This window comes from Perissodus microlepis, chromosome 9 (genome assembly GCF_051167445.1).
Source record: "Perissodus microlepis isolate ML-2025 ecotype Zambia chromosome 9, ASM5116744v1, whole genome shotgun sequence".
Lineage (NCBI taxonomy): Eukaryota > Metazoa > Chordata > Actinopteri > Cichliformes > Cichlidae > Perissodus > Perissodus microlepis.
The window spans coordinates 1386027-1413795 of record NC_140469.1 but is presented as its reverse complement, the minus strand read 5'-3'; the positions used below and the strand labels follow the sequence as shown (position 1 = coordinate 1413795).

Below are 27769 nucleotides of genomic sequence, written 5' to 3'. Positions count from 1 at the left end.
CTTTGATCTAACTTCTACTACAGTGTTCTGGATCGTACAGTGCCGTGAAAAGTCCCGTAGCTGATCACACATGTTTCAGATCACCAAAGAAATGTATAATATTATACAAAGATAACACAAGTAAATACAAAATGCAGTTTGTACAACTGGCCTATATGAAAAAGCAGCCCCCCCCCCTAAAATTAATAACTGGTTGTGTCACTGATGCATATCAAGCAATTTTCACTTTTTCACGTAGAGTCTCGTAGGCTTGCATACCTGAGCTTCTTTCCATGAATAAATCAATCATCATTTAAAAACGTTTTGTATTTACAAAATGTATTTGCATTAAAATAATGCAAACAACCTTCTGGCAGCAATGTTTCATCCTATATTGATCTGCCATTTCCATAAGAAATAAATTAATGAAGGAGACAGAATCTAAAAATCTCCACTGAAACCCAGACTGTTGATTTGGTACATCTGGTCTGCTTAATAAGAGTTAAATGTGACATGAGAGGAGTCATCTACAATCACTCTGCAGAGTAAATGCATCAAAGTATCAAATGAAAAACATGTTATGCTGCTAACAGTCAGTACAGCACGCTGTAGTGCAACAGGAAGTCACCGATTGGGTGAATTCTGTGTGTGGGTTCGTGGTGCATCAGGCTGCACCAACTGACAGTAAATTTTAATCAGGATGACACAGCTCAAGTGGAAACTATTCCATGAAGTGTGTTACGGGAGCCATCAGAGGCTCTACAGGTTCCTCTTCCCTCTCCACAGTATGGACAACCTTGTGTCACCGCCACATGCAGCACATATACCATATTTCCCTGTCTGTCGTCAACACACCTCCATACATTGTCCCATCAACTTATTAAACCCTGGCCAATCTATTCCCAGAAACAGGGCAAGCGTTTGGGAGCTAGCAGCAGCCTCAATTCTGTGCTTTCTGCCCTTGTACTTCATTTCCACTGGTACTACAGGATATCAGTGAACATCCCCAATGTACACACTTAATATCCACCTACAAATGCCCCTACCAAAGACCCTCTGGGAACCAGGTTCTGTTGACTCAGGGATTGCCTTTACCCCCTTGTATTCTTTCTTGAACACTGGATATCTCTCCTGGATCAAGGGAAGATATCTGAGACCTGGAGACCTGCACCACCTGGCCATCCTGCATGAGCGGGCACTTATTTCCCTTCTACAGCCACACCACTAATCATACCTCACTGCCATGATGCCCATGTTGAAAATCCTGATTAACCATACATAAATGAGTAAAGTTGCGACATTACATAATACAAAGTTATTTCATGTAATGACTTTTGAAAACTATTTGCATCATCTCCATTTATTGTTAACATGCGTACATCAGCAAATGCTAGCTGTATCAAGGGAACCACCAGGACTCCATCACATGACAGTTCAGAAAGTTTATTGAAGTGAGGATTGAAGCCCAATCCAAAGCATAAGAACTTAGTGATGTTTCCACGGGGCACATTTTTCCAAGGGTTCATTCTCTTAAGTATTGGCAGCCAAACCAAGATACCAGGAAAAGGTGAGTGATCACTAGCAGCTGTGTGGAGACCAAGGGCAGGAACGTGGGATGAGTCCCATCCCACCCAATGCAAACTAACAGACATCCATACATTCACACACACGCACTGAGGACTGAGGAACCATGGCATTTCCCCCCTCCCAGTGAGAGCCTCCAGGCGACCCACCAATCCTGTCAGCATGCAGAATGACTAGGAGCATCCAGGGCCATAACCTTCCCAGTCAACTAAATACAGGAACCCTCTCCCACGTCCATGATCCATATTATGGAGTACGGTTGACAGGGACCTGGAAAGAGGGCATAATGGACTGGTCAGGGCTGGTTTTAACTGAAAGACATGGAAAACATTGTGAATCCTGTGTCTGCTTGTTTCCGATGAGCAGACACCGGGTTAATCTTGGACTCATTTTCAAAAGGACCAATGTAGTTGGGAAACGCTCTGGAGATTCGCTGAAGCCGCACTTATGAGAAAACAACAGAGGCGACGACGACAATGGAAAAAGGTGCTGCTATATAGAAGGCACAGAGACCTCACATTCAATAAAATATTTATGAAACCAAACGGGACACCAGAGGAAGTCAAAGTGCTGATCATCAGACACACGGAGGATCTGGAAAAATATTAAGAATCATGTGATATATATATATATATATATATATATATATATATATACATATATATATATATATATATATATATAAATTAAAAACTAGTAATGTGAGGTGATTTAATAAGAAATATAATGAAAAAAATAACATTAAAGGGAAAACATGAAACATCATATTAAAAAAAAGTTCTCAGCAGTTAAATTGCTGCGCCCGCCACTGGTCATTGTGGTCAGGGGCTCCATGCTGGCTTCTGTCCACCTGCAGCTCATCCTCGACCGGCATTCTTTGCTACATCATATCCTAATCCACAGCATGATCAGCACCTTTGGCTGGAGGTCATGCTTAGGTTGAATCTACTGGCAAAAGAGAGCCAGCTGAGGTGTTTGGCAGAGTGGAGTTAGGCAAGGTTCATTTACTCAATCACAGCAATCAGTGAATGTTCTGCTCCCTCTGTTCCCTAAAGGTTTGCAAACCCCAGGAATTGCTGAAGCTGTATCCTGTTTTGGGGGTACTTCTGAAATTCTGACTTCATGTTCAGACCTTGGAAATCAAGAAAATCAGATTTATCCTCTTTTTTTTCTACAAAGAAGAAATCCAGTGGGCGGAGAATAGTGACGGATTATACGAGCAGCTAGTGAGTCTGTGCTACTTTCTCCAAAGCCTCTCGTTCATGTTTTATAAGACTGTACACACATCTTGAAAACAACAGAGCATCAGGAAGCAAATCAATAGAGCAGTCATATGGCCGGTATGGAGGGAGAGAGAGAAAGAGCTGTGTTTACTGAAAATGTCAGCTAGCCCATGATATACACCAGGGACAAAAGACAAATCAGGCAGGTAGACAGGCTAGGAACACAAACTAACTTTAAACAGTTTTGGTGACTACTGAGACTCCAGCCAGAGATACAATTATTGTTCCAATCTATATTTGGGCTATGAGTGCTAAGCCAAGAGTCTTCAAGAACCAGGGGAGTGTTGGGATCATTGAAAAGGAAAAGACTAATTTGGTAGAATGCTCTAGCTCTAATTTGGCACTTTTTTTACTCTACCCGAGCACTCGAAGCAACTTGCCCCATTCACTCATGCACTTCTTCATATGCTTTTTTTGTTGTTGTTATAAATATGTGCTTTCTATCTAATATTTACGCTCCAATGGATGCAGCCAGGAAATGAACTACCAACCTTGTGATTACTAGATAACCTCTACTTCCTGAGCTACAGCCGCTCCTTTTTTGAACATGATTGCCAGACAAAGCGAGACAGAGACTGATCAATAAAATTCTGTTCGGCGTCTCAGTCACCAAATTCTTGGACTAAATGGGTGCGATTGTTGACAACTAGTTTAGCAGGCACCAAAAGTCTTGGTAGGGAAGTGTCACTGTTTATTTTGCCCACCAGTATCCCAGCAGTTACTGACAGACAACACACTGGACATCAAACAGGGCTATAGGGTTAAACCACTACAACACCTGGGGAAGTCTAACCACACATTACTGTTTTTGATCCTGGCATGTATCCCACTCATCAAAACTGCTACAAAAATAGCACAAAGACAGTCAAAACTTGGCCAGACGGAGCCTCTTAGCAGTTGTAGGAATGTTTCAGCAAGACATACTGGGATATTTTAGAACACCCGGACCTGGAAGTGTTTTGTGACAGTGTACTATGCTACATCAGGAACTGCATAGACATTGTCACAGAGGATAAACACATTTGAATCCATCCCAACCAGAAGCCCTGGATGATCTGGGAGGTCCAGAGCCTGCTGAAGGAGAGGAACACCGACTTCAAGTCTGGTGACGTGGCTCTATACATCAAAGCCTGTGCCAACCAGAAGAGAAGCATCCATGAGGCAAAGTCAGACTACAAGAAAAAGATTGAAGAACACATGGACAGCAATTAAAGCAAGCAGGTCTGGCAGAGGAACTGACCCTCTACTTTGCCCGGTTTGAGGTGGGATCATAAGAGGCAACTGGATCCTATCCTGATACCATCAAAAGTCCCATTCTCACAGTGGAGGAGCACAATGTGAGGTGCATGCTGCATGCTGTCAAACCTCGGAAGGCAGCTGGATCTGACGGCATCTCACATACTGAAGGACTGTACAGGCAAACTGCCTGGGGTCTTCACGAGGATATTCAACCAGTCCCTGTTTTAGTCGGTTGTCCGACCCTGCTTGAAGTTGTTTGTCATTGTCCCTCTGGCCAAAAAACAAACCATCACCAGTTTCAATGACTACAGGCCAGTAGCTTTGACTCCTGTGGTGATGAAGCACTCATCAGGAACCACATTATGTTCTTCATTTCTACCACATTCAATCCATACCAGTTTGCCTACAGAGATAATAGGTCTACTGATGTTACTGTGGCCACAGCTCTCCATGCTGTTCTGTCCCACTGGCCACACTCCACTTGCCTTTTGCCAATGAGACCACCTACAGGGATGAGGTGGAGCATCTGACAGTGTGGTGTAGAAAACACAACTTGTTCCTGTACACTGCAAAAACCAAGGGGCCTGTTGTGGACTTCCGCTTCTTGGGAGTCAACATCAGCGAGGATCTGATCTGGGAAATGCACACTGCTGAGGTAATGAAGAAGGAAAGACACTTTCTGAGCATTCTCACAAAGAATAACATCCCTGAAAAATGGTTGGTGTCCTTCTATTGCTGCACAGTAGAAAGAATCCTGGTATTTTTTCCAGCTGCACAGTAGCACAGAAGAAAGAGCTCCACAGGGTTATCCAGATATAGTCAGCCATCTTCTGCTCTCACTTGAAGAACTGCACAGGTCTCAAGAACATTAATAAAATCCTTTATTAAAGAGACCCAACTTACCCTGGTCATGTACTGTTTGAACATCTACCTTTAGGAGGATACTTAAGTATTTAAAGAAAAATGCACCCTTAGAGAGCAAACGTTTCTTAGGAGGAAAGATGGCCAGAGGTTCTTGTAATCTTCAGGCAGCATTGCATTAAAAACAGGCATGATCCTGTTGTGGATATCACTGCATAGACTCACAAGCATTTCCAGAAATCATTGTCTATGGTTCGCTGTGCCATTCAAAGGTTAAAGCTCTGTCACACAAAGAAGAAGCCTTGTTCAAAAATGATGCTAATCTTTTTTTTTATGGTAAATGTTCTATGTGAAAAGAAGATAGGTTTATGTGATTTTAAAATTATTCTATTACTTGTATTTATATTTTGCACTTAAAAAAAAAAGAGTTATGTATTTGCACACTGATCCCCTTATAGTTGGAGCAAACCCTGCAGTCCCCCATTTTAAAGATAGGAACCACAATCCCAGTGTGTCAATCCAGAGATACTGCCCCATATCTCCATGCAACATTGTGGAGGTGTGTCAACCACAACAGCCCTACAACATCCAATCCTCAATTGAAGTCAGAAGCGCTCCAACCACACTATGCACAATATGGATACAGCACCGCTTTACTCTCTGGAGTCACCTGACAGTTTGCCTGAATCACTTTGAGTCACTCCAAAAGTCTTTTTCTGTGGCCTCACAAAACTTCTCCCCACCCCCGAGTTTATGCATTAAGTCCTGCCCGAGCAAGGTGCGCTTGGCCTGCTGGTACACATCGGCTGCCTCCGAAGTCCCACAGATTAGCCTTTCTCCACCTGATGCTGCCCTTCATCTGGTTCAGGGGTTACCACCTCAACAGGCACCAACCACCTTGCGGTCGCAGCTCAGTGCAGCAGTACATCAGTAAGGTGCTACACATGGTCCATTCAGACTCAGTTCAGTCTACATCACAATACTGTTGAAGCTCTGCTGGAGGTGGGAGTTAAAGATGTCTCGGACAAGGGGCTCTGCTAGGCATTCCAAGTGCACCTTCACTGTATATTTAGATGTGCCAGGTCTGTCCAGCATCCTGCCCCGCCACCTGATCCAACTCACCACCAGGTGGTGATCAGCTGACAGTTCAGTCCCTCGCTTCACCAAAGTATCCCGAACATTCGGCCACAGATCTGATAATAAGAATACAAAATCAATCAACGACCTGCGGCATGGGGTATCCTGGTGATATGTGCATTTGTGAGAAAACTGTGGTTTGCACAGAAGTCCAATAACAGAACACCACTTGGGTTCTCACCAAGGGCATCTTCAGACTAGGACAGAGTCAAGCCCCAGACTCTCATCCTAACACACTAGCTCAGGCTCTTTCCCCACCAGAAAGGTGACATTCCATATCTCAATCGCAAGCCCTCATGCACCCCAGGGGCTTGGCCACCACAGGGGTTTTGCCCGCAAGCATTTGTGACCTGTAGTTGGGATTGGTCCGCCAGGGGCTCCACGCTTTGCTGCCTGGCACACGTTGCACCTGATCCCTACAGCGCCTTCTGCAGGGGGTGGGCCTACAGGAGGGTGGGCCTATGACCCTTCTGCCCCTGACTGGGCCCCATGGGATGAGGCCCAGCCAGCAGGCGCTCACCTCCCCAGGCCCATCTCCAAGGCCTGGCACTGGTAACACTATCCCAGGCAGGGCCAACTGTTGTCTTGATGTGACATATATAATCACTGTTTGTCTGGCCCCTCACCCTGGACCCTACCAGGGGACAAAAGCCCCCCGACCTGGGATCCCAGGGAAACATAAACCCCCTGCACATCCTGTCGTGTTCGGGTCAAATCTGACCGCTTTACAAATGAAAAAACTCATAAACATTGTGTTTTACATCCGATTGCCTCGAGGCCTTATGACGTCCTCCAAACTATGCACTTGAACATATAAAAGTGATGAGCACCTCTTTCGTTGAATTTTGAGTGTTTTAATCAATTTTGTCACACCTGTGGTGTTCCCGGTCAAAAGTAACCGCCATAGAAAATGAATGGGAATCCCCCCACCCCCCCTTTGGCCTCTGACCCCCTGAATGGGTCACTGAATGACAAAATGAAAGACCCACTTTTACGACCTACTGATCAACCCACTGAATGTCCCACTGAACGACCCATTGAACTGAGTTTGGTGGTGAAAAATGTCTCTTATGTTTTTTTAGAGCTGTTAAAACTGACCGGTGAATTTTGACCGGGAACACTAAAGTAAAGGGGTGGGGGTGAACACAACCAGAGGGTTAATAGTAACTGATCTTTAATGTCCTCAAATCAAATGAGAGTAGTATATTTTTTTGTTTCTTAAAGACACTTAATGAATAATTAAAGGAAAAGCTACCACTTCCAGCACTACTGTCACCAAAACCTGTTACAGTAGTTAACTACTAACTAATTAATTTTTAAACTAATGTTGGAAATTGAAAGCAAAGGGCAGATTTGCAGACAGGCGTGAACAAAAATGCAAAGCTTTAGGTAGGCTATTTTCAGAGTCCAGAATTACAGAATCCATTGTAAGGAAACCAAAATACACAGCACTTCTTTAACAGGCAGGGACATGCGGGTTTGATAACAGAAACTGAGACAAAGACTGAGTTGAAGACAACGTTATTTATACACAAAAGGATAATCAGAGAATTGGACAAGGGAGGGTAACAAGGTGCAGCTGAAGATAATCAAATGCGATTTGGGGTGGGGGAGTGGGCAAACCTGACTCATTAGGATAAGACAGAAAACACTGAGGGAACAATATAAACTGTAGACTGTATAACTATAAACTGTATAAACTGGAACTAATAAACTAATAAGGCTCAGCATATATGAAAATCTAACAATTAACAAGAACCCAACTAAGAACCAAACAGAGAACATATTAAATAAGGAATTCAAAATCCAGAAATCACAAAATAATCAGCAGCATTGACAGAATTAGTAGATTCTCTGTTTACACTGTGACCCATTAGTTGTACATTTTGATACACAAACTAGTATCAAAATCGCAATGTTGGATGTTGCCATTTGTTTTGTTTTTTTGTTTGTTTGTTTTTTTGCCATTTGTTGCCACTTGTTGCCACACAGACACACACTCATGAACACATTGCTGCTGCTGCAGGAGACGGATGATGAAGATGAAGGCTCTTGCAACATTAAGGAGTGCCTCGAGGCCTTCCTGCGCTGGCTGCGAGGTCTCAGCTGGTTCAAGTGGCTCAGGAACAAAAGGCAAATAAATTACTCTGTGAAGTGATGTGAGCTCTGCCAGATTCAATGTCACACTTCCTTCTGTTCTTTCTTTGCAATATGTCATGCAACTGGCTGATAATTTGCTGTAGCTATCGTTCAGTCTGAGTGCTTTCTGTTTTACACCTACAATAAAAGAACCTACTTTTGGCTGCCCCCTGTCACAAGGGGTCACTCTGCATGTTTGATGTGTCTGACTGTATGTTTGGGCTTTTCCTTATGCTACTGTTTGAACTTGGATCTGTTTAGATGCTTCTCCAAATGTGGCCCATACCCACATCTTTCTATGGGCCACACTTGGCCTTCTTTGGTGGCTCACTCATATGAAAAGTGTCTGGTGTTTTTTTCTGTCTTAAATGTTACAAAGTTCTCTGGTACTTATATTTAGAAAAGTTGCATATTGAATCATGTAACACACAATGTTCAGCATTATTATTGCTGAACTCCATAACCCACATAAATCCCTCTAAATGCTGTTATTGGATTTATTTATAACATAGTGGTTCTTGTGAATAATGTGGTCACAAATATGCAGGATTAAGTACCATAGTAGATATTATACACAAGTGGCTATCCCAAGTACACTGAAAATCATTGTATTACAAAAATTAGTGGTGTCCCAACAGACGTTTTCCAGGATTTACAAAGCTGAACCATTTTCAGCCCACAGAAGCTGTTTAAAACTGAAGCATGACAGCAGTCGGAATAATTTACTGGGGAAGAAATTTAGGAGTTGCTACAACCCCAGTTCCAGAAACTTAAAATTAAAAGAAAATAAAAATAGTAGAGTGCAGTGATTTTTTTTAATACCATAAAATACCTCTGTGTAACAGGGCCAAAAACCAAAAACATTTGGAGCCCCCATGATCTTCAGGGCTCCCTCAGGCAGCAATTCATTTAAAAGGCACGATTCTGCCATGATGCCGCACAGTGGGAAACATAATCCTAATTCGACTTTTAGAGACATGTTACTGCCTCAAATTGACGGAATGAATAAGGACAACAAGAGAAGTGTGCATGTCGGTGGGAGAAGGTAATGTCGAGCAGGGGATATGCATCCATCAAGATAGAAATATACAATATGGTAGAAAATGCAGAAACCAGATAGACGAGAAGCAGGTCAGACGAGGGGCTCCAAAAGCTGGGAGAGCAACCACAGTGCTGCAGGACCGGGCTGAGTCATCTGAAACAGGTGAGGAAAACCCTGGGATGGAGAAGGTACCCAAACAGACGACCGAGGCAAACGGCAAAACCTTAATGCTTTGCAGCAACTGTTGGAGGTGATATATAAGGGAACTGCCAAGAGCAAGCTCAACAGCCTTTGGAAGTTCATCTTCGAGGTCTGCAGAGAGATGTTTGGTGAGCTTAGGAGGAGTGAGCCCACAGCCCCAAGGAAAGGCAGAAGAGATAGAGATGGAATAACTGACCAAAGACTGACACCAACTCTGTCGGAACTGTAGGAAAGCAGCACCCCATGACAAAGCCAGCTTGAAGGAGCTGTGGGACAAGCTCAAACAAAATCACGCCAGGTTGCAGAGAGTGGAGAGAATTGGAAAGAGAAGGACAAAATAAGAGAAAGAGAGAACTAGAGCTTCATCAGGGATCCCTTTGGGCTTGCTTGAGAGTTGCTGGATGAAAAGAGGAGTGGCAACCTAATCATCAATAAGGAAGAGCTGGAGTGATACATCAAGAAGCAGGAACTCCAGCAACACTTGAGGGAAGATGAACAACTTTAATAATTGACCAACGCGTTTCGGCTTGTGGCCTTCATCAGGGTCATAGGAAAACATTGTAAAAAATTGCTTAAATACAAGACAGGAAACAGAAAAAAATTCAAATTAACCAGTCAAAACTTCATAGATAGGTCAGCTGACATACACTCAAAAAAATGAAATTGGGTGGTTGTTAAATTTACAAAATTCACTGCACTGCACTGTCAAAGCACTGTTGCCTCGCAGCAAGAAGGTCTTGGGTTCAAATCTGCAATCTGGCCAAGTGTGCAGTGGGTTCTCTCTGGGTACTCTGGTTTCCTGCCACAGTTAAAGTCATGCAGTAATTAGGGTTAAGTTAATTGGTGTTTCTAAAATATCTGTGAACATGAGGGCAAATGGTTGTCTGTCTCTCTGTGATAGACTGGTGACCTGTCCAGTATTCTGACTCCCACCCTATCACATCTGGGATAGGTCCCAGCCTCACTGCAACCCTGGTAAAGATAAGAGGATGGATGGAGTGCAAGTTGTTATAAATCCATTAACATTTTATGTTAACCAGACTCTAGACTTTGTTGAACACTCCAAAAAAATAACTCTTTAAATGAACTTAAAATAAATGGATTAATAAATGGATTTCTATTACGAATAAGCATGTTTTGTTGCACTAACGTCATTTGCATGGGTTGGATCAAATCAATTAAATAAAGTTGGACACAACTGTAGTAAAACAGTTGATTCATCATTAATTAATCAAGTTAGTCCAACTCAAGTACATTAAGTTGGAATAACAGAATTGCATAATGCTAAAATAAAGCAATTTAATTACGTGGAAATTCTTTGATTTTTTTTTATGTTCATTCAAAGAGTTATTTTTTTGAGTGTATAATAGGCACGTTTGAATTTAGAAAACAAGATTACATCATAACATGGGAACACATTTGTTAAAAGATCCTTATTTATGTGTCTAAAATGTAAAATCTAGACTTAAAATGTGGACTTAAAGTGAGATGTCTAGAACGCTACTCCTTCTTTGGTTAAAATAATAAAAAAAACAAAAAAAAAACAAAGGGTGTTGTTCATAAAAACTCATTGATAGAAAAGTCCTCATTCATACCTCAGGGGTGTAGACTCTTAAAACAGAATATCCAAGATGCTTCTCTTTTTTTCCGGATAAAATTTATATTGCCACCTCTTTGGTTTAGTTTAATGGCTTCTATGCCTAGGAAAAATAATGGTGAATTTGGATGTTTATCATTGAAGTGTCTTGCAACAGGGCTGGTTAAATCATTCCTCTTGATCGAGCTTCTGTGTTTGTTAATTCGATCTTCAAGAGGGCGGGATGTTTCTCCTATATATATTTTATTGCATGGGCACTGTATCATGTAGATTACATTTTTATTTCTGCATGTGATAAAGCCCTTTATGGCAATGGTTTTGTCACCTATAGGGTCTTTGAATGATTTAACATTTTTGGTGTATTGACAATTAATGCATGCCCCACACTTGAAATTACCATGTAGGTTATGGGTTATCAGGGTTTTATCTGGCGTAATAGGGTCCTGGCAGGCTCTAACAAGCCTATCTTTAATATTCCTTCCTCTCCTGTAGGTTATCATTGGTGGTTCTTTGAAGGTACCTAATAAGTTTGGGTCATTCTGAAGGATATGCCAATGTTTTAGAATTATTTCTTTAATTGTTCTGGTTTTTGGCGTAAAGGTTGTGCAGAAGATAAGGTTAGGTTTATGTTTTGGAGATTTCTTGGTTGTTAAATAGACATCCCCACTTACTGAACTGACCTTCTCTTCTGCAGATCTTAACCAGTTCTCTTTATACTTTCTTTCTTTGAATTTGTTCAACATCTCTTCTTTACTCTCATTATATTCATCATGAATCTCACAGATACGCTTGAGTCTAATCAACTGGCTTACAGGGAGGCTCTTTTTGAGGTGGTTCGGATGGAAACTTGCAGCATGTAATAATGTATTGGGTTTAGAATACAGAGATGTGGGCAGAGATTTGTCTTTTTTTGTTGCTTTCATGTCCAGAAAGTTAATTTCTTCAGTACTGTAATTGAGGGTGAAACGTAAGCCTGCAAAGTGTCCATTAAGGAATTCTACAAACTTTAGTAATATAGAGACTGGTCCTTTCCAGAGTAGAAACACGTCATCTATATAACGTTTCCAAGACACAATGAATGATAAATAAGGGTTATTTTGGTGATTATATAGAATTTGTTCTTCCAGATGACCAACAAAAAGGCAGGCAAAACTAGGGGCCATTTTGGTTCCCATTGCAGTGCCAGAGATCTGAAGGTATGGTGTGTTGTTAAAAAAGAAATAGTTCTTTTTAAGGACAAAGGCAGCCAGCCTTGTTAGGAAGGAACTAGATGGTAGTTTAGTAGACCTAGTCTCAAGGAAATGCACCCTTTTTTTTTATTATTATTATTTTAACCAAAGAAGGAGTAGCTTTCTAGACATCTCACTTTAAGTCCACATTTTAAGTCTAGATTTTACATTTTAGAGACATAAATAAGGATCTTTTAACAAATGTGTTCCCATGTTATGATGTAATCTTGTTTTCTAAGTTCAAACGTGCCTTTACCATTAAAGACTGTCCTTTTTTTTTTTTTTTTTTTCTTCTGTGTATATTCATAGCACTCCTTATGCATTTCATGCATGTGTTATTTTTAGACATATGGGGGTTATGTTACTCCCCCCCCCCCCTCCTCCTCATCAGTAATGATCTAGTCCGGTATTTACTTGGGCGTGAGCCAATTAACCAATACCTACCTATTATATGTCAGCTGACCTATCTATGAAGTTTTGACTGGCTAATTTGAATTTTTTTCTGTTTCCTGTCTTGTATTTAAGCAATTTTTACAATGTTTTCCTATGACCCTGATGAAGGCCACAAGCCGAAATGTGTTGGTCAATTATTAAAGTTGTTCATCTTCCCTCAAGTGTTGCTGGAGTTCCTGCTTTGTGAATTCTTTCATCCTCTCCATGCACCTTGGAAGCAGGTGAAGTTGTGCCAGAAAAATTTTTTTTTTGCTGTGATACATCAAGAGCCAGTACAGTGACGATATCTCCCTGATATCTCCCCTCCTAAACTGCAAGAAGTGTAGGAAAGTTTCACAAGTTTTATAAAAACTGCCCCCAGGTGCCCAGAGCACTGTGGAAGTTGATTTGCCATGATTAGTGCCTCTGTGCTGTCTTTCAATCCAGCTTTGTCCAGCCACTGGTAGGATTTCTGCCAGCCACTTCCTCTATCTACTGGTGGTACATACCGTGCAGGGGCCTATCCTTCCATGATGGTTCCTCCTCTTCTTCCTCATTCTTGGGTTTCTGCTGCCTGAGGTATTCACTGAGCACGTGGTCAGTTGGGGCCATCTTCATGATGTATTCGTGGATGTTCGTTGTCTCATCCTGGACCATGGTGCTGACACTCACCAGTCCCCGGCCTCCTTCCTTCCGCTTAGCGTACAGCCTCAGGGTGCTGGATTGTAGCCAGTCTTGTCAATGATCTCACTGAGGGGATTAAGGCCTATGCAGAGCAGCAGTGCGGACAGAGCATCTCCTTGGTAGATCGCGCACTTGATGGTGACTTGTGCTATGGGCTTGAAGTTGGCCTCCAGTTTGTCCGCCACATCCCCATTGAATTCCCGATGAAGGCTCTTTTCGTCAACTAGTAGCTGGTTCATTTGTGCCACTCGGCACTCTTGGAATACAGTCAGCTTCTTCAGCCAGTAGGCGTAAATCATGTGGGTGCCTGGTGCTGTCCAACTCTTCATACTGGAGACCCTTTCTTGGATATCTGCCACTGTGATGGTTACTGGACTCTGTTCAGGGAGGTTGCTGTGGTCTGCCCTCAGATCCACTAGCCACTGAGCATCGCCGTTATGGGTTGCATCCTTCTCCCATATGCTCTTCCAGTATTGTTCCGTCTCCAGCCTTGGTGGTGCTGTTCTCATATTGTTACCCTGCCACTGAGGGTATACTTTGGATGGCTCTTTGGAAAACAGATGGTTTATTCTACTGCCTTCGACCTCTCTGGTGTACCTCTTCAAGCGGCTGGCCAAGGCTGTGAGTCGTTGCTTGGCAGTTTCCAAGGCCTCAGGTATGGACAGCTTCCTGTACTTCTTAGGCACCTTCTTTGTCGCACCTTTCTGCAGCGCCGATATTTGGATAACCTCCCTCCGTGCTACTTTGATCCTAGCCTCTAGTCTCCTTCTCCATGGAGGGTACTGCTTCTTGTGGCTGTTTAACTTGTAGCCAAGCATCTCAGTGATTCAGTGATATATGCTGCTGCATATATATATATATATATATATATATATATATATATATATATATATGTATGTATGTATGTATGTATATATAACTGTCCATACCTGAGGCCTTGGAAACTGCCAAGCAAAGACTCACAGCCTTGGCCAGCCGCTTGAGGAGGTACACCAGAGAGATAGAAGGCAGGAGAATAAACCAGCTGTTCTCCACAGAACCAGCAAAGGTGTACTCTCAGTGGCAAGGGAACAATAAGAGAACAGCACCACCAAGGCTGGAGACGGAGCAATACTGGAAGAGCATATGGGAGAAGGACGCAACCCATAACGGCAATGCTCAGTGGCTAGTGGATCTGAGGGCAGACCATAGCGACCTCCCTGAACAGGGACCAGTAACCATCACAGTGGCAGATATCCAAGAAAGGGTCTCCAGTATGAAGAGTTGGACAGCACCAGGGCCCGACATGGTTCACGCCTACTGGCTTCTAGAAGAAGCTGACTGCACTCCACGAGCGTCTGGCAGCACAAATGAACCAGCTGCTAGTTAACGAGAGACACCCGGAATGGCTAACCGAAGGTCGAACGGTCCTGATCCCCAAGGACCCCAAGAAGGGACCGGTCCCATCCAACTACCGACCAATAACCTGCCTCAGTACTACATGGAAGCTCCTGTCAGGCATCATATCGGCTAAGATGAACAGGCACATGGGTCAATACATGAGTGGGGCACAGAAAGGTAAGAATTGCCACAGATTGGCAAGAATACCAGAGGTGCAAAACACCAGCTACTGGTAGACAGAACAGTCAGCCGAGACTGCAAGACCAGACTGACCAACCTGTGCACTGCCTGGATTGATTACAAGAAGGCCTATGACTCAATGCCCCACAGCTGGATCCTGGAATGCTTAGAATTGTACAAGATCAACAGGACCCTAAGAGCCTTCATCAGGAACTCAATGGGGATGTGGCGTACAACACTAGAGGCCAACTCCAAGCCCATAGCACAAGTCACCATCAAGTGCGGGATCTACCAAGGAGATGCTCTGTCCCCACTGCTGTTCTGCATAGGCCTGAACCCCCTCAGTGAGATCATTAACAAGACTGGCTACGGATACCGACTACGGAACGGAGCAGTTGTCAGCCACCTCCTGTACATGGATGACATCAAGCTGTATGCCAAGAGTGAACGAGACATCGATTCACTGATCCACACTACCAGGCTATACAGCAATGACATTGGAATGTCGTTCGGACTGGAGAAGTGTAGTCGAATGGTAACGAAGAGAGGGAAGGTAGTCAGAACTGAGGGGATTAAACTACCAGAAGGCAACATTGCAGACATAGAGGACAGTTACAAGTACCTGGGGATCCCGCAGGCAAATGGGAACCATGAAGAGGCCGCTAGAAAGGCTGCAACCACCAAGTACCTGCAGAGGGTCAGGCAAGTCCTGAGGAGTCAGCTGAACGGTAAGAACAAGATCCGGGCCATCAACACCTACGCCCTGCCCGTGATCAGGTACCCTGATGGGGTAATAGGCTGGCCAAAGGAGGAGATAGAAGCCACTGACATAAAAACAAGAAAGCTCCTTACCGTGGATGGAGGGTTTCACCCCAAGTCCAGCACCCTGAGGCTGTACGCTAAGCGGAAGGAAGGGGGCCGGGGACTGGTGAGTGTCAGCACCACAGTCCAGGATGAGACAACGAACATCCAAGAATACATTGGGAAGATGGCCCCAACTGACCGAGTGCTCAGTGAATACCTCAGGCAGCAGAAACCCAAGAAAGAGGAGGGAGACGAGGAACCATCATGGAAGGACAGGGCCCTGCACGGTATGTACCACCGGCAGACAGAGGAGGTGGCTGATATCCAGAAATCCTACCAGTGGCTGGACAAAGCTGGACTGAAAGACAGCACAGAGGCACTAATCATGGCAGCACAAGAACAAGCTCTGAGTACAAGATCCATAGAGGCTGGGGTCTATCACACCAGGCAAGACCCCAGGTGCAGGCTGTGTAAAGATGCTCCAGAGACAATCCAGCACATAACAGCAGGGTGCAAGATGTTAGCAGGCAAGGCATACATGGAACGCCATAACCAAGTGGCCGGCATAGTGTACAGGAACATCTGTGCCGAGTATAACCTGGAAGTCCCGAGGTCAAAATGGGAGATGCCCCCAAGGGTGGTGGAGAATGACCGAGCTAAGATCCTGTGGGACTTCCAGATACAGACGGACAAAATGGTGGTGGCTAACCAACCGGACATAGTGGTGGTAGACAAACAGAAGAAGACGGCCGTAGTGATCGATGTAGCGGTTCCGAATGACAGCAATATCAGGAAGAAGGAACACGAGAAGCTGGAGAAATACCAAGGGCTCAGAGAAGAGCTCGAGAGGATGTGGAGGGTGAAGGTGACGGTGGTCCCCGTGGTAATCGGAGCACTAGGTGCGGTGACTCCCAAGCTAGGCGAGTGGCTCCAGCAGATCCCGGGAACAACATCGGAGATCTCTGTCCAGAAGAGCGCAGTCCTAGGAACAGCTAAGATACTGCGCAGGACCCTCAAGCTCCCAGGCCTCTGGTAGAGGACCCGAGCTTGAAGGATAAACCGCCCGCAGGGGCGAGATGGGTGTTTTTTTGGTTTTTTTTATATATATATACATACATATATACATACATACACACATATATATACATACATACATACATATACATATATATATATATATATATATATATATATATATATGTGTGTGTACATATGTGTACATATACACAGTGGTTCCTCGTTTATCGCTGTAGCTACGTTCTAAAAATAACCCTCGATGGGTCGAATCCACGAAGTCCACTGTTATAGAATGAAACTAAAAAGGCACCCACGGCTGCCTTTAATGGTGCAAACGTTTCATCGACACTGTTGTGTTTGTTGGGGAGAAAATTTACAAACATACAGTACAGCACTTCAGAGTCACACTGCTAGCGATCAAAGATTTATGTAAATTTGACAAGCTGCACACATTCTGTACTGTACAGGAGACACGGTGCAAGATTGATTGACAATGGTCTACAGCCAAACAGGACACAGGACACAATAAGCTGTAAAAAAAACCCCCAAAAAACAGAAAAATAAATCCGCGAAACATTATGCAAATTATGCACAGAATTCGATTTGATTCTTCAGTTTTGATGCGTGTGAGTCTTTTGGTCCATAAAAGAGAGGGTGATTTACTGCCCACTGAATTGGGCACGTGTTGAAGTGCACTCACTGAGCTTGCTGTGTCTTTTCATTTCCTCTAAGACACTCATTTAAGAGTGAAATATAGAATATACACCACCCCTATCTGATGATTCAGTTCACAATTTCCAGCTGAGAGCTTGCACTTGGCTGCCTGAGAAAGAGCACCAAATCTCACTCTCTCACCTCAGCTACGACAGCCTCTGCGCAAAATTGCCTGCTCTAAAAATAGCACAGTCTAAAGATGCCTGGAAGCTAAACGAGCCACAATAAACTAAATGCCACTGCAGGAAGCAACCTTTGAGTCGCAGAAATGAAGCCCACGCTTCTCTCTTCTCTTTTGCTTGAATCTTTAAAGCAGTGACATCACTTTAAGTCTCCAACACAGAGAATAATTTACCTCAAAGATAAATGAGTGGAACAGGCTAATATTTTGTCCTGACCTCTAAATCTATGAAAGCAGATTACCTTTAGTACAGTATACAAGGGGAATCCTAATTTTATTAGAAACCTGACCAGAGAAAACTACCAGATATCTCCTCCAATATAAATGCTCATAGGTCTCTGTAGTCAAGGAGGATAAAAGAGAACCATATTAGCTGTACAGTAGAAATGCATCTGTAGGAATGACTGGCTTAGGCTCTGTGTCATAGTCTACTTTCTTAAAGCTCTCCTCGACAGTAACAAGAAGTCTCAGCAGTAATGTTCTAAGCATATGGAACAGTTTTGTTTTCACACTTTATAACAACCTGGTATCAGACTGACTTTTGATATAATATTAGTCCAATCCAACTTTATTTATATAGCACTTTAAAAACAACAAAGTTGACCAAAGTGCTTTCCAATAATAAAACAGAGATAGCAGTTAAAAACCATACACCAAGCAGACAAAGAAGCAAATATAAATAACAATAAAATAAATACATGAATGAAAAAGAAGATAAAAATAAATCAGTATATATATTAAATAATAAAACATGAGTAAAATAGACAATAAGATATAAATGAATATGATTAACAAAATAAAAGGATTAAGAGTGACCAACAGCTGACTAAAACTGACTACAGGTTGACTCTGGTACTACTCCTAAAAAGCCTTTGAAAAAAAGGTGTGTTTTTAAAGTGATTTAAACATTTCAAGTGTTGGTGCATTTAGGTGCAATTTAACCCTACTTTATCTTTAGGTGAAGTCTTTTTTTCCCCAAGCACACCAAACGAGTTTACAAGATAATAGGTCAAAGGTTACCATAGTTGTCATAAGTTTCTTATCCCGACACACTGGGTATCATAATATCCATCCGCATCTTCAAAGGGAAGAAGAAAAGACACGTTAGTCTCTTTACGTTTAGGCTTTATTTTTCCTGCTTTTAGCATAAAGTAATTATTCGCTGCGATAATGTCAAGGTGTCTATCAAAACACCTGTTTCTTTTCTTTTGTTCTCCTCAATAATAAGCTAGCCAATAATGCTGTTTTTCTGGGAGCACTATCCCCCAACCAACCTACTGGTGTATTCAGTTACACAATGAGAGTTTTTTAAATTTGATTCAATTCAATTCTGTTTTATTTATATAACACCAAATAACAACAGTTTTATTAATGTTGTAAGGTAAACACTCTACAATAATACACAGAAAACAGAGAAACCTATAACAATCAGATGACCCTCTATAAGTGAGCACTTTGGCGTCTTTTTGGATATGTTTCAAACCACTGCAGCGTAGTACCTTTAATATCTAAAGCATATGCTAATCACCGTATTAAAACATTATGGGCAACAGTATTAGGACAAGCACAGAGATGAGTCTCAGTTAGAGGCCATAAAAAGATCATTTGTAGCCTTCACTAAAGCTGTTTCTGTGCTGTGATGAGCTCTGAAACTTTAGCAAAGCAAAAGACCCACAGTCCAAAGGAAGGAAGCTGTGGTCTACCATCACTGCACAAATCAAAATATTATTACACTGGTGTGATCCCACCTCTAAAACACAGTGGAATGATACCAGATGTTCATATACAGGCTATATTACGAACATATGGAAATGGTAATTAAAGAACAAGGAGGATGATATTAAAACTCTGAGCTGGCATGTGTAAGATTCAGATTTTATACCAAACAGACATGATGACAGGTTTGAAGGAAGAGCTATCAAACCATTAGAGTAACTCCTGGGCTAGAAAAGCAGGATTCTGTAGATGTCTCCAACTTACTATGATCAAAAAATCTGAGAATTATTATAGATTCAGCAAACCTCTTATTCAGTTGTTCATAAATTCTTATGGAGCAAATTGTAAAAAGGGAATAATTTCCCAAATTAACAAGTCTCCAGAATATGAAAACACACTCAAAACAAAGAAAGGGAGAAAGAGAAAGATGGGATAGGAAAATTGGGAGAGGTAGGGAGGCCTTACAAAAGCAGACGATGAACAATGGAAGGACATCTGAGTAGTTCAGTGGGAAAGCACAAAAACATATATATGGAAAGAATTTAGCTAGAACAATGTAGCCAAATTATTTTATTACTCTCCAGATGAAGGTGCACAATAAAAAAGGTCCAAACTGCTAACCAAAACAAATACAAAACTATTGGATTGAAATACACAAGCAACTAGAAAAGCTATAAATACTTAGCAGACTTTAAGACCGACATTATTCTTTACCAGAAAGAAAAGATATCAGTAAATACATACTGTTTATTCTAATAGCAGCAGCAGCAGCTTTTTTTTAAATTGGTTGGTTTTGGTTTTGGTTTTTGGATTTTTGTATTCACTTGTTGGAGTGACACGTGTTTGAAGTCAGGAAAAGTCAGGAAAGGATAAAATCCCGACTGCTACTGCTAAAAATGAAGAGTTTGGAATTACAGCCCTGTTGCACTAATCTCGTGTCACATCATGCAAATATACCATGTAAAAAGTATCTGTTCTATCAGATCTGCAAGACTGATGGAGAATCATTTATAGAGCAGCATCTCTTTTTGTTTAGATGAGAAACATGTAATTCTGTATATCCACTGCGTTTGGTGAGTCTTTAATGCAAAAGAAATTTGCTCTGCGGGACAAACCCAGCCTTAAACACAGAAGAGAAAATCATTTAGTCAGAACCACTATAGACAAAAGAAAATTGTTTTTTCCCCAACTGTAGAAATGTGTCTTTGGGGACGTAGCTCTGTTCTGGAGAGAGCAGTAGCAAAAGCCTAGCACAGTACACACCAGGCAATGAATGTGGGGGGTGGGTGGGTTGCAAAGCAGTTTGCAGATGTGCAACATTTGTATGCAAGCTAACACAGCTTAAATAGCACGCAGTGTATGGAATTTGGCAATTGAATGTATAGACGGGTATCAGCTGAACCATCAGCTTCTGCAGACTTGCACTGAGCTGTTCTGCACTGTGCACTAAACTGACTTTGTGTCCTGCCTGAACTCACCTGACCTTTACAACCACTATGGCTCATCAGCCTGAATAGCTGAGGTGTGGTTAGCTTAAAGGCTTGGAGGAAAGTCATTACTGTAGGAGAAGGTTTAGTTTAACATCTGGATTAATAGTTAGTGAAATCATTTTCCTGACTATGAAAGTCTGAGTTGTGCATCCTTTCCCCTGATTAGCTGTGTGGAAAAAAATCATTATGTAGCCGTCCACTTTTTCCGGTGCTCCATAACTAAACATTAGAAAATCCACTTTGCTTGTGGAGAAACTAATTATCTAAATTTAATCTCAACCATCCACTACTTAATCGTTTTAATGCTTCAGTGGTTCCTAAACAGTGCAGGACTCTATGATATACATTTAGAACCTAATGAGAAGTATTGGAGTGCTGCTGTGATTGGAGTTAATGAGGTCATTTTAAGAGAACAACCTAAACATCCTACACTAGGAAAAGCTTTGCAGGCTCATGAATCAGTCATTTACTAATCATGGTAAATTAATTGCTACTGAAATAACTCTTTTACTCAATTGGAGCTCTCCAATTGCTTCGACACATGGACACGGTGAGCCAGGGATCAAGCCTTCTGAGTAGTAGACGTCCCACAATGTCAACCACCTAATGAATATGACCCAAAATAAACATGCTTAAATGATCACATATAATGGCTAACTTCACAGGCATTTACTTACATTCAGGTCAAATGCCATTTGTGATGGCTTCTCAGATTTCTACATGTGTATTTAGGAATGCCAAACCAGGTTTATTTTTGAGGCATTTGCCAATTTTTATGTCTTTTGTCCTGATTTTGTTTTTTTGCTCTTCCTGCCCCTTTATAGAATCACATCGCCTTCGCTGAGGTCACATGATGTGGAATCGGCTGTGTGGCAGACCCACTGGACGTCCACTCTCTTCACCGTCCAATCCAATTATTAAGAGTGCAGCGCTAAACCCATTCTTAGTGTGTGTCTGGTCTGTGGTATGTTGTTCTTTGTTGTCTTTATCAGGCCCCTGTTTTCACTCGCAATTTCTTGTACTCAAAGAAAAAAGGTTTCTTCTGCTTCCATCTATGCACTTATTCTGAATCGTTGTTGGACTCTCGCCTCCCAAATGAAGCCAAGCAGACTGGGAGACTAGATGATCATGTGAAGGACTGGACTGGATACAACATCAGTGCTGCTCAAGTCAAGTACATTATTATTTTATATGTGAAAAAGTATTTTTCCAATAAGATGGTTATAAGGAAAAACTCTCTCTTTCTATATTTTATTACTTCCTTGTGTTGCATCACATTTCTAAAGCAATGCTGTGAGTATTAGAATGTAACTACTGAGCCTGTATTTATCAAATTAATCACAGTGAAATTTTCAACTTAAATCAGTGATAGAAAATAAACAGACTAAAGAGGAAAGGTATACTTTACCAATTCTGATTGCATAAACAGAGTTTCTGAGTATTTAAGACAGTATTCGCTGTAAGACAGAAAGCAGCAGTGGTAGACTAGAACGATTGACAGATGCAGCATAAAACTGCTAACGTAGCCCCCACAGTGTCTAAAAAGCAGGGTAATGGTGTTTGGGGGATGTTCTCTCATGTTAGTTTCCAACATTTGGGAAATCCAGTGCTTTGTTGGACCACACATGAAAATTCTCAGAACTTTGATAAATACAGGCTGAAGTCAAAGGAGCAAATAAGGAAAACTGAAGTGTTTTTCATCATGTCTGACTTCTCCAGCCATCTCGCTAAGGGTTTAGGGTACAACAGTCTATGTGTTTATACAGTATACAGTCAGCTGCAACCAATGACAACAATATACACTCTGACTATACTTTGACAAAAGTATTTAGGCTTTCTTAGCTGCACCAGACAATCACCCCTCCCTCTGTTTTTGTTTTGTGTCTCTTTGCCTTCGACTTCTAGACTGCTGCTTTGACTTTCTCCTATAAAAGTTTGTGATATAGTTTTCAAACCTGCCCTCAACACTTGAAAAGTGCCCAGGAGCTGATATACAAAGCAGAAGAGTTCCAAAAAGACTTAGTCCATAACTGACTAAGATGATGAGCAAACTAAATTTTAAGTTATTGTTGAAATGCCCATACTTTGAAAGTTCCCAAGTTTTTCTTTGTTTCTTGTAATTGTAACCAAATTTAGTATGGTGACTCCATTTATTTCATAGCAAAGTCAGCCACCAAAGCAAAAGCAACATGTAATTACAAGATTGGATAAGTAGAAGAAAATGGATGGTAATGATTGATGATTAAGTAGTAAATATTTGGCATTTAGGTTTAATGAATGGCGTACATCTGCATTAACGGCTGACATCAGAAAAAGACTGTCACATGAAATTTTTGATAAAGACATAGTTGAAATGATAAAATATCTAAAGATATCTGTTTTCCCTAACACTACTTAAAATAAATCGGAAATCACCATTAATCTTGTCCCACTTCTGTAGTATTGTAGGTTAGCGTTGTATCCAAGTCCCATTTTTCATGTGTGTTGTCATTGCGGTGTCATTTGTATTGGGACTCATTCTTCTTTGTAGCAAAACCATTTTGGGCTTTCTTTGGCATTAAAACACAGAAAATCTTTTGGCCCTTCAAATCTCTATTTTTGTAGTGACAACTAAAGCACTTATTGATGAAGACTGTGAATAAGAACGTTCACAAAACAGCACTTTAAATCAAGCTATGACTTCCCTCATTGCTAATGAAATGGCCACAAATTTCATAACTGCTTGAAAACAAATCACACAGAATATTTGAGATTTTAAGGAACAAAACCTGCTCAAATGTGTATCAGAAGAGCTGCAACACTGTCCCAGTATGCCAAAAGGTTGATTCTGTTCATCTGGACGTTTTCAGTGGGAGAAATGTGTCGTCACTCATCCAAGTGTCTTCTTCAGTCTCAGCTGACTGCAGGGGTGGACCAATTTTTTGGCGCAGCGTGTTTTGGGGTTTCAAAGACAAAAAAAACTCAAATGTTGCGATACTCCTGACACATAAAGGGTTTTTGCATAGGCAGCGGTTGTCCTTCTCTTTTTTTATTTGTTCGTATTTTATTTGTATTTTTTGTATTTTCCTTCTGATATCTGTACCTGAGCTGAGGTAACGCAAACATTTCCCCGTCATGGGATCAATAAAGTCTTATCTTATCTTATTTCTTATCTTCTCTACTGGATCATCTGGAGCTTTCTTTAAGCGCCTTTCCAGCTCTGACAAAAGTCCAGCTGGGATAACCACATTTACTCAGGGCCTTCTTGATGTTCTTCTGCCTCCCTGGCCGCTGTGTCTGTGGGGATGGTGTTCGCTCTGTGTTGTAGCGTCCTGATGACTCCCAGTTTGTGCTCCAGTGGATGATGAGAGTCAAACTTTAAATACTGATCCTTATGTGTAGGTTTACGGTACACATCAGCTTTTAGATGTCCCCCATTACTGATATTCCCCAACTCTCATGGCTATTGGTCAGTGGTCTCTGATCAGTGGTTGTTGATCAATGCTCATGACAATTTGCATATTAATGATCAAGGTACTGACCTCCCAGCCTATTGTTCGTCGGTGGGCTGGTTTCAATCATTGTGCAAATGTACTGTTTATAAGATTGGGGAAACCTGGAGTCAGCTGAGACTGAAGAAGTCACTTGGATGATCACGAAACGTTTCTCCCACTGAAAACATCCAGATGAACAAAATCAACCTTTTGGGATTTACTTACCTGGATGATTGAGCATGCATCAAGACTATCCCAGCATATTCAAAACAAAAGAGAACTGTAAAAACGTATATGTTAAAACTACAAAAAATGCTTATATGTATATCCTTTCAGTCATATTGTACATTACTGCTGATCTATTTTCTTATGACTGTGCGTTGTGTGTGGGTGCGTTCACAATAGATGTTTATTTTATCTCTCAGATAACTGCTATTGCTTCTTTATCTTATTTAAGTAAAGCAGAGTATGTTTCATGTTAATGTTCACAATTACACTTACATTTTTATACTCTCTGTTCTATTTATATTTCAGTTCTACTGTGTATTCCTTAAATGACCTTTTTCTGACAAGGGTTACAACCTTTTCTAAACTTGTGATTTTTACCTTTTTCCTCCATGCTGTAGTGATTCTTTACTTCTGGTGGACTACTTTGTATGGATGTCATTGCACCTCTTCTGACCAAGTTATTTTTTATATTATTCATGTTCTTCTTTTCAAAATTCTATTCAATTCTTTTCAAATTTTAAGTTAAAACTGTGACCTTTTACACTATAGAAGTTGTTTACAGCCTTTGAATAAAAAACACTAAAAGGACTCAAATCCCCATCTCTTTTTTCTGTTAGGTCTTAATCGTTCATAATAAAGTATTAATAATCATACTTGATTAATCATACTTGATTAAGACTTTCCTTCGAAGCTTTAATTTTTAAAGACACTTAACTGATAATTCTTTTTTCATCCAGTCCTTGAATCTGCAAGAAAAAGTGTTTTCAAGCGAATATTAATTATATTCAGAGTTCAACCTCTAGGAAGGCAGGGGGGTGCAGGGAATATGGATGTTCTCTGTCCACTTTTCTTTGTCCTCTTCATTTGTCCTTCCTGTGTACATTTTGACTATGTGCGTGCATCAAGGACTTGCTAATGACTAAAGGCATAGGCTACAGCCTAGCTTCGGCCTGGGAGGAGCGAGGCAGACTGGGACCTGGCATCACGGCATCCAAGCCGAAGGTGTGACCTCTGTCATGCTGGGCAGTTGGATTTCTGTTGCCAGCAGTGAGACTGCTGAGTGATTGATGGGCAGCCGGGACTGAGACAGGAGACTGCTGTTGCAGTATGAAACTGGACAGTGAGATCATGCTGTCATAGCAGTCATGCTGGGAATCGAGAACTGGTTTTTGTAGCGAACCGGTTCCTGGTAGTTGAAATCCTTGGAATCGATAGTCTGCTTCGATCCCACTTACCGGTTCTTGTGCTTGCGCTACAATTTACTGATTTCCGTTATCAGAGGACGAACATAGCAGGGCAGAGTGGATATTACGTTTATTTTTATTGCACAAAAGCATAATGGTAAAGTGCAAACTGCATCCAGGACAGAAACAACTGTATTATGCTGCTAAAACAACTTCAGCTCTGTGAAAGTACAGACAGCATGCTAAAGCTAAGCTAGCCAAAACCCAGAGTGACGCTAAAGCTGAGTGAATGTTGATCCCAGCCCAGGAGTAGGAGTATTATATGTGTGTCCTTGTCATATGTATGGACTCAAATTGTGGTCATAAATATTTTGTACTTGTAAATCAGTTTTGTACTTGTAAACCAGGATTTGTATGTGTAAAAAGAATTTGTGTGTGCGTAAAAAAGATTTGTATGTGGACTTAGCCAAAAAATATGTGTGAAACTCTGCACTCACTGTTGTGGAAATGACAGTCTTCAGTCTAGTGGGGATCAGTGTTGCCAACTCCTCAGTAAGGAAAATCGCTATTGGTTGTCCTAAAAGTCGCTAGAAGCCGCTAAATGACGTCATCGCCTAATTTGCATAATTGGTCATGCTAATGTAATTGTAACCTACGTTGTTGGAGAGAGAAATAACATCGTGGAAGAGACATAAAGTGAGTAAAAAACTTCCTAAATGCATTTAGAGTTTATTTAGAACTACAAATTAAATTTCTTTTAGCAATTATTGTTTTCTTTAATGTCACAATTCCAACCCTGCTCCTTTATCCGGGCTTGGACCGGCAAAGATGACCCGAAATAGGCACTCTGGTGGAGTTACTGTGTGTGTATGTGTGTGTGTGTGTGTGTGTTTATATGTAGTTTTAAAACTTGTGATCCACAAAACGGCATAAGAGTAAAAGAAGAACTGAATGCGTTACAGTCAGTGCGGGAGCAGCGGCTTTGCTCATGCGCGATTCATTTGCAGTTTGGACGCACAGGTGTGAACATCTCCTGCCCTGATAGCAGCTGGGGGAGGACTATCCTCCGCCCGTGAGCGCTTTGGCACGGGCGAGGTGCCCACAGCAGCACCCGCTGCTTTTTGAGAGTAGGAGCAATACGCGCTTTCACGTCAAAAAGTCGTCATAAATAAGTCTCCAATAACACCAGAAAAAGTCACCAGATTTGTCACTTTTTTTTTCTTTTCTTTTTTTTTTCGCTAAGGGGGTCTGAAAACTCGCTAAATATAGCGACAAAGTCGCTAAGTTGGCAACACTGGTGAGGATAGTTACAAAGCTTTCTTCGTTATGAATTAGCGATTCATGTTTTTATTGAACATTTGAAGATAAAAAACAAACTCTTGTAGAGGACATAAAGTCAGAGATAGAAACGACAAGGAGCAGGTGCATCTAGTACAGGTAGAGCTGCTGCAAAAACCCACAGAGCTCAGCAGCCAGCGCAACAAATTCTGGATCCTTTGCTTTTAGTTAGCAGTTAGCATTAGCAGCACATGCTGCGTTCGATGTCAAAGGACCTTTATGCTGCGCACTGTGACTCACAGCAATGGTCCCGGGTCAGCTCTGACTTTGTGTTAAACTAATCCTAAAGTAATAATGGTATTTCTAACCACTGATATACCACAACTTTATCCTTTCAACAGCTACTGACAGTTAGGGGAGCTAGCTTTTATCAGATATTAATATAGAGACCCTCCAGCTTCAAACCGTCTTACCCTTCAAGGACCTGCAGTTCAAAAAAGCGCCCCTCCAACAGCCAAACCCATCTGTTCTCCAATTGGATTGTTAAATTTGTGATTGACATGACATTGACCAATCAGATGAAAGGAAGAAAAATAGGGTCAAAATTCGTACTTGTAACTTGAAACTTGAGTGCAGAGTTTCACACGTATTTTTTGGCTAAGTCCACACACAAATCTTTTTTACACACACACACAAATTCTTTTTACACATACAAAA

The 27769-nt window shown here is 41.6% G+C and overlaps 1 protein-coding gene across 2 annotated transcripts in view; it reads left to right on the top strand.

Annotated features, from left to right (window-relative positions):
• plppr5b (phospholipid phosphatase related 5b) overlaps positions 1-25178 on the top strand; it is a 112861-nt gene extending 87683 nt beyond the window's left edge. The window contains exons 6-7 of one of the 2 annotated variants that reach the window (XM_084938716.1): positions 8110-8216; positions 21714-25178. In XM_084938716.1, coding sequence (XP_084794842.1) covers positions 8110-8216; positions 21714-21810 — 204 coding nt within the window. In that variant the 3' untranslated portion in view covers positions 21811-25178. The remainder of the gene's footprint in view (positions 1-8109; positions 8217-21713) is intronic. The other variant, XM_084938717.1, reaches the window with a different exon arrangement.
• The last annotated feature ends 2591 nt before the right edge of the window (positions 25179-27769 follow it).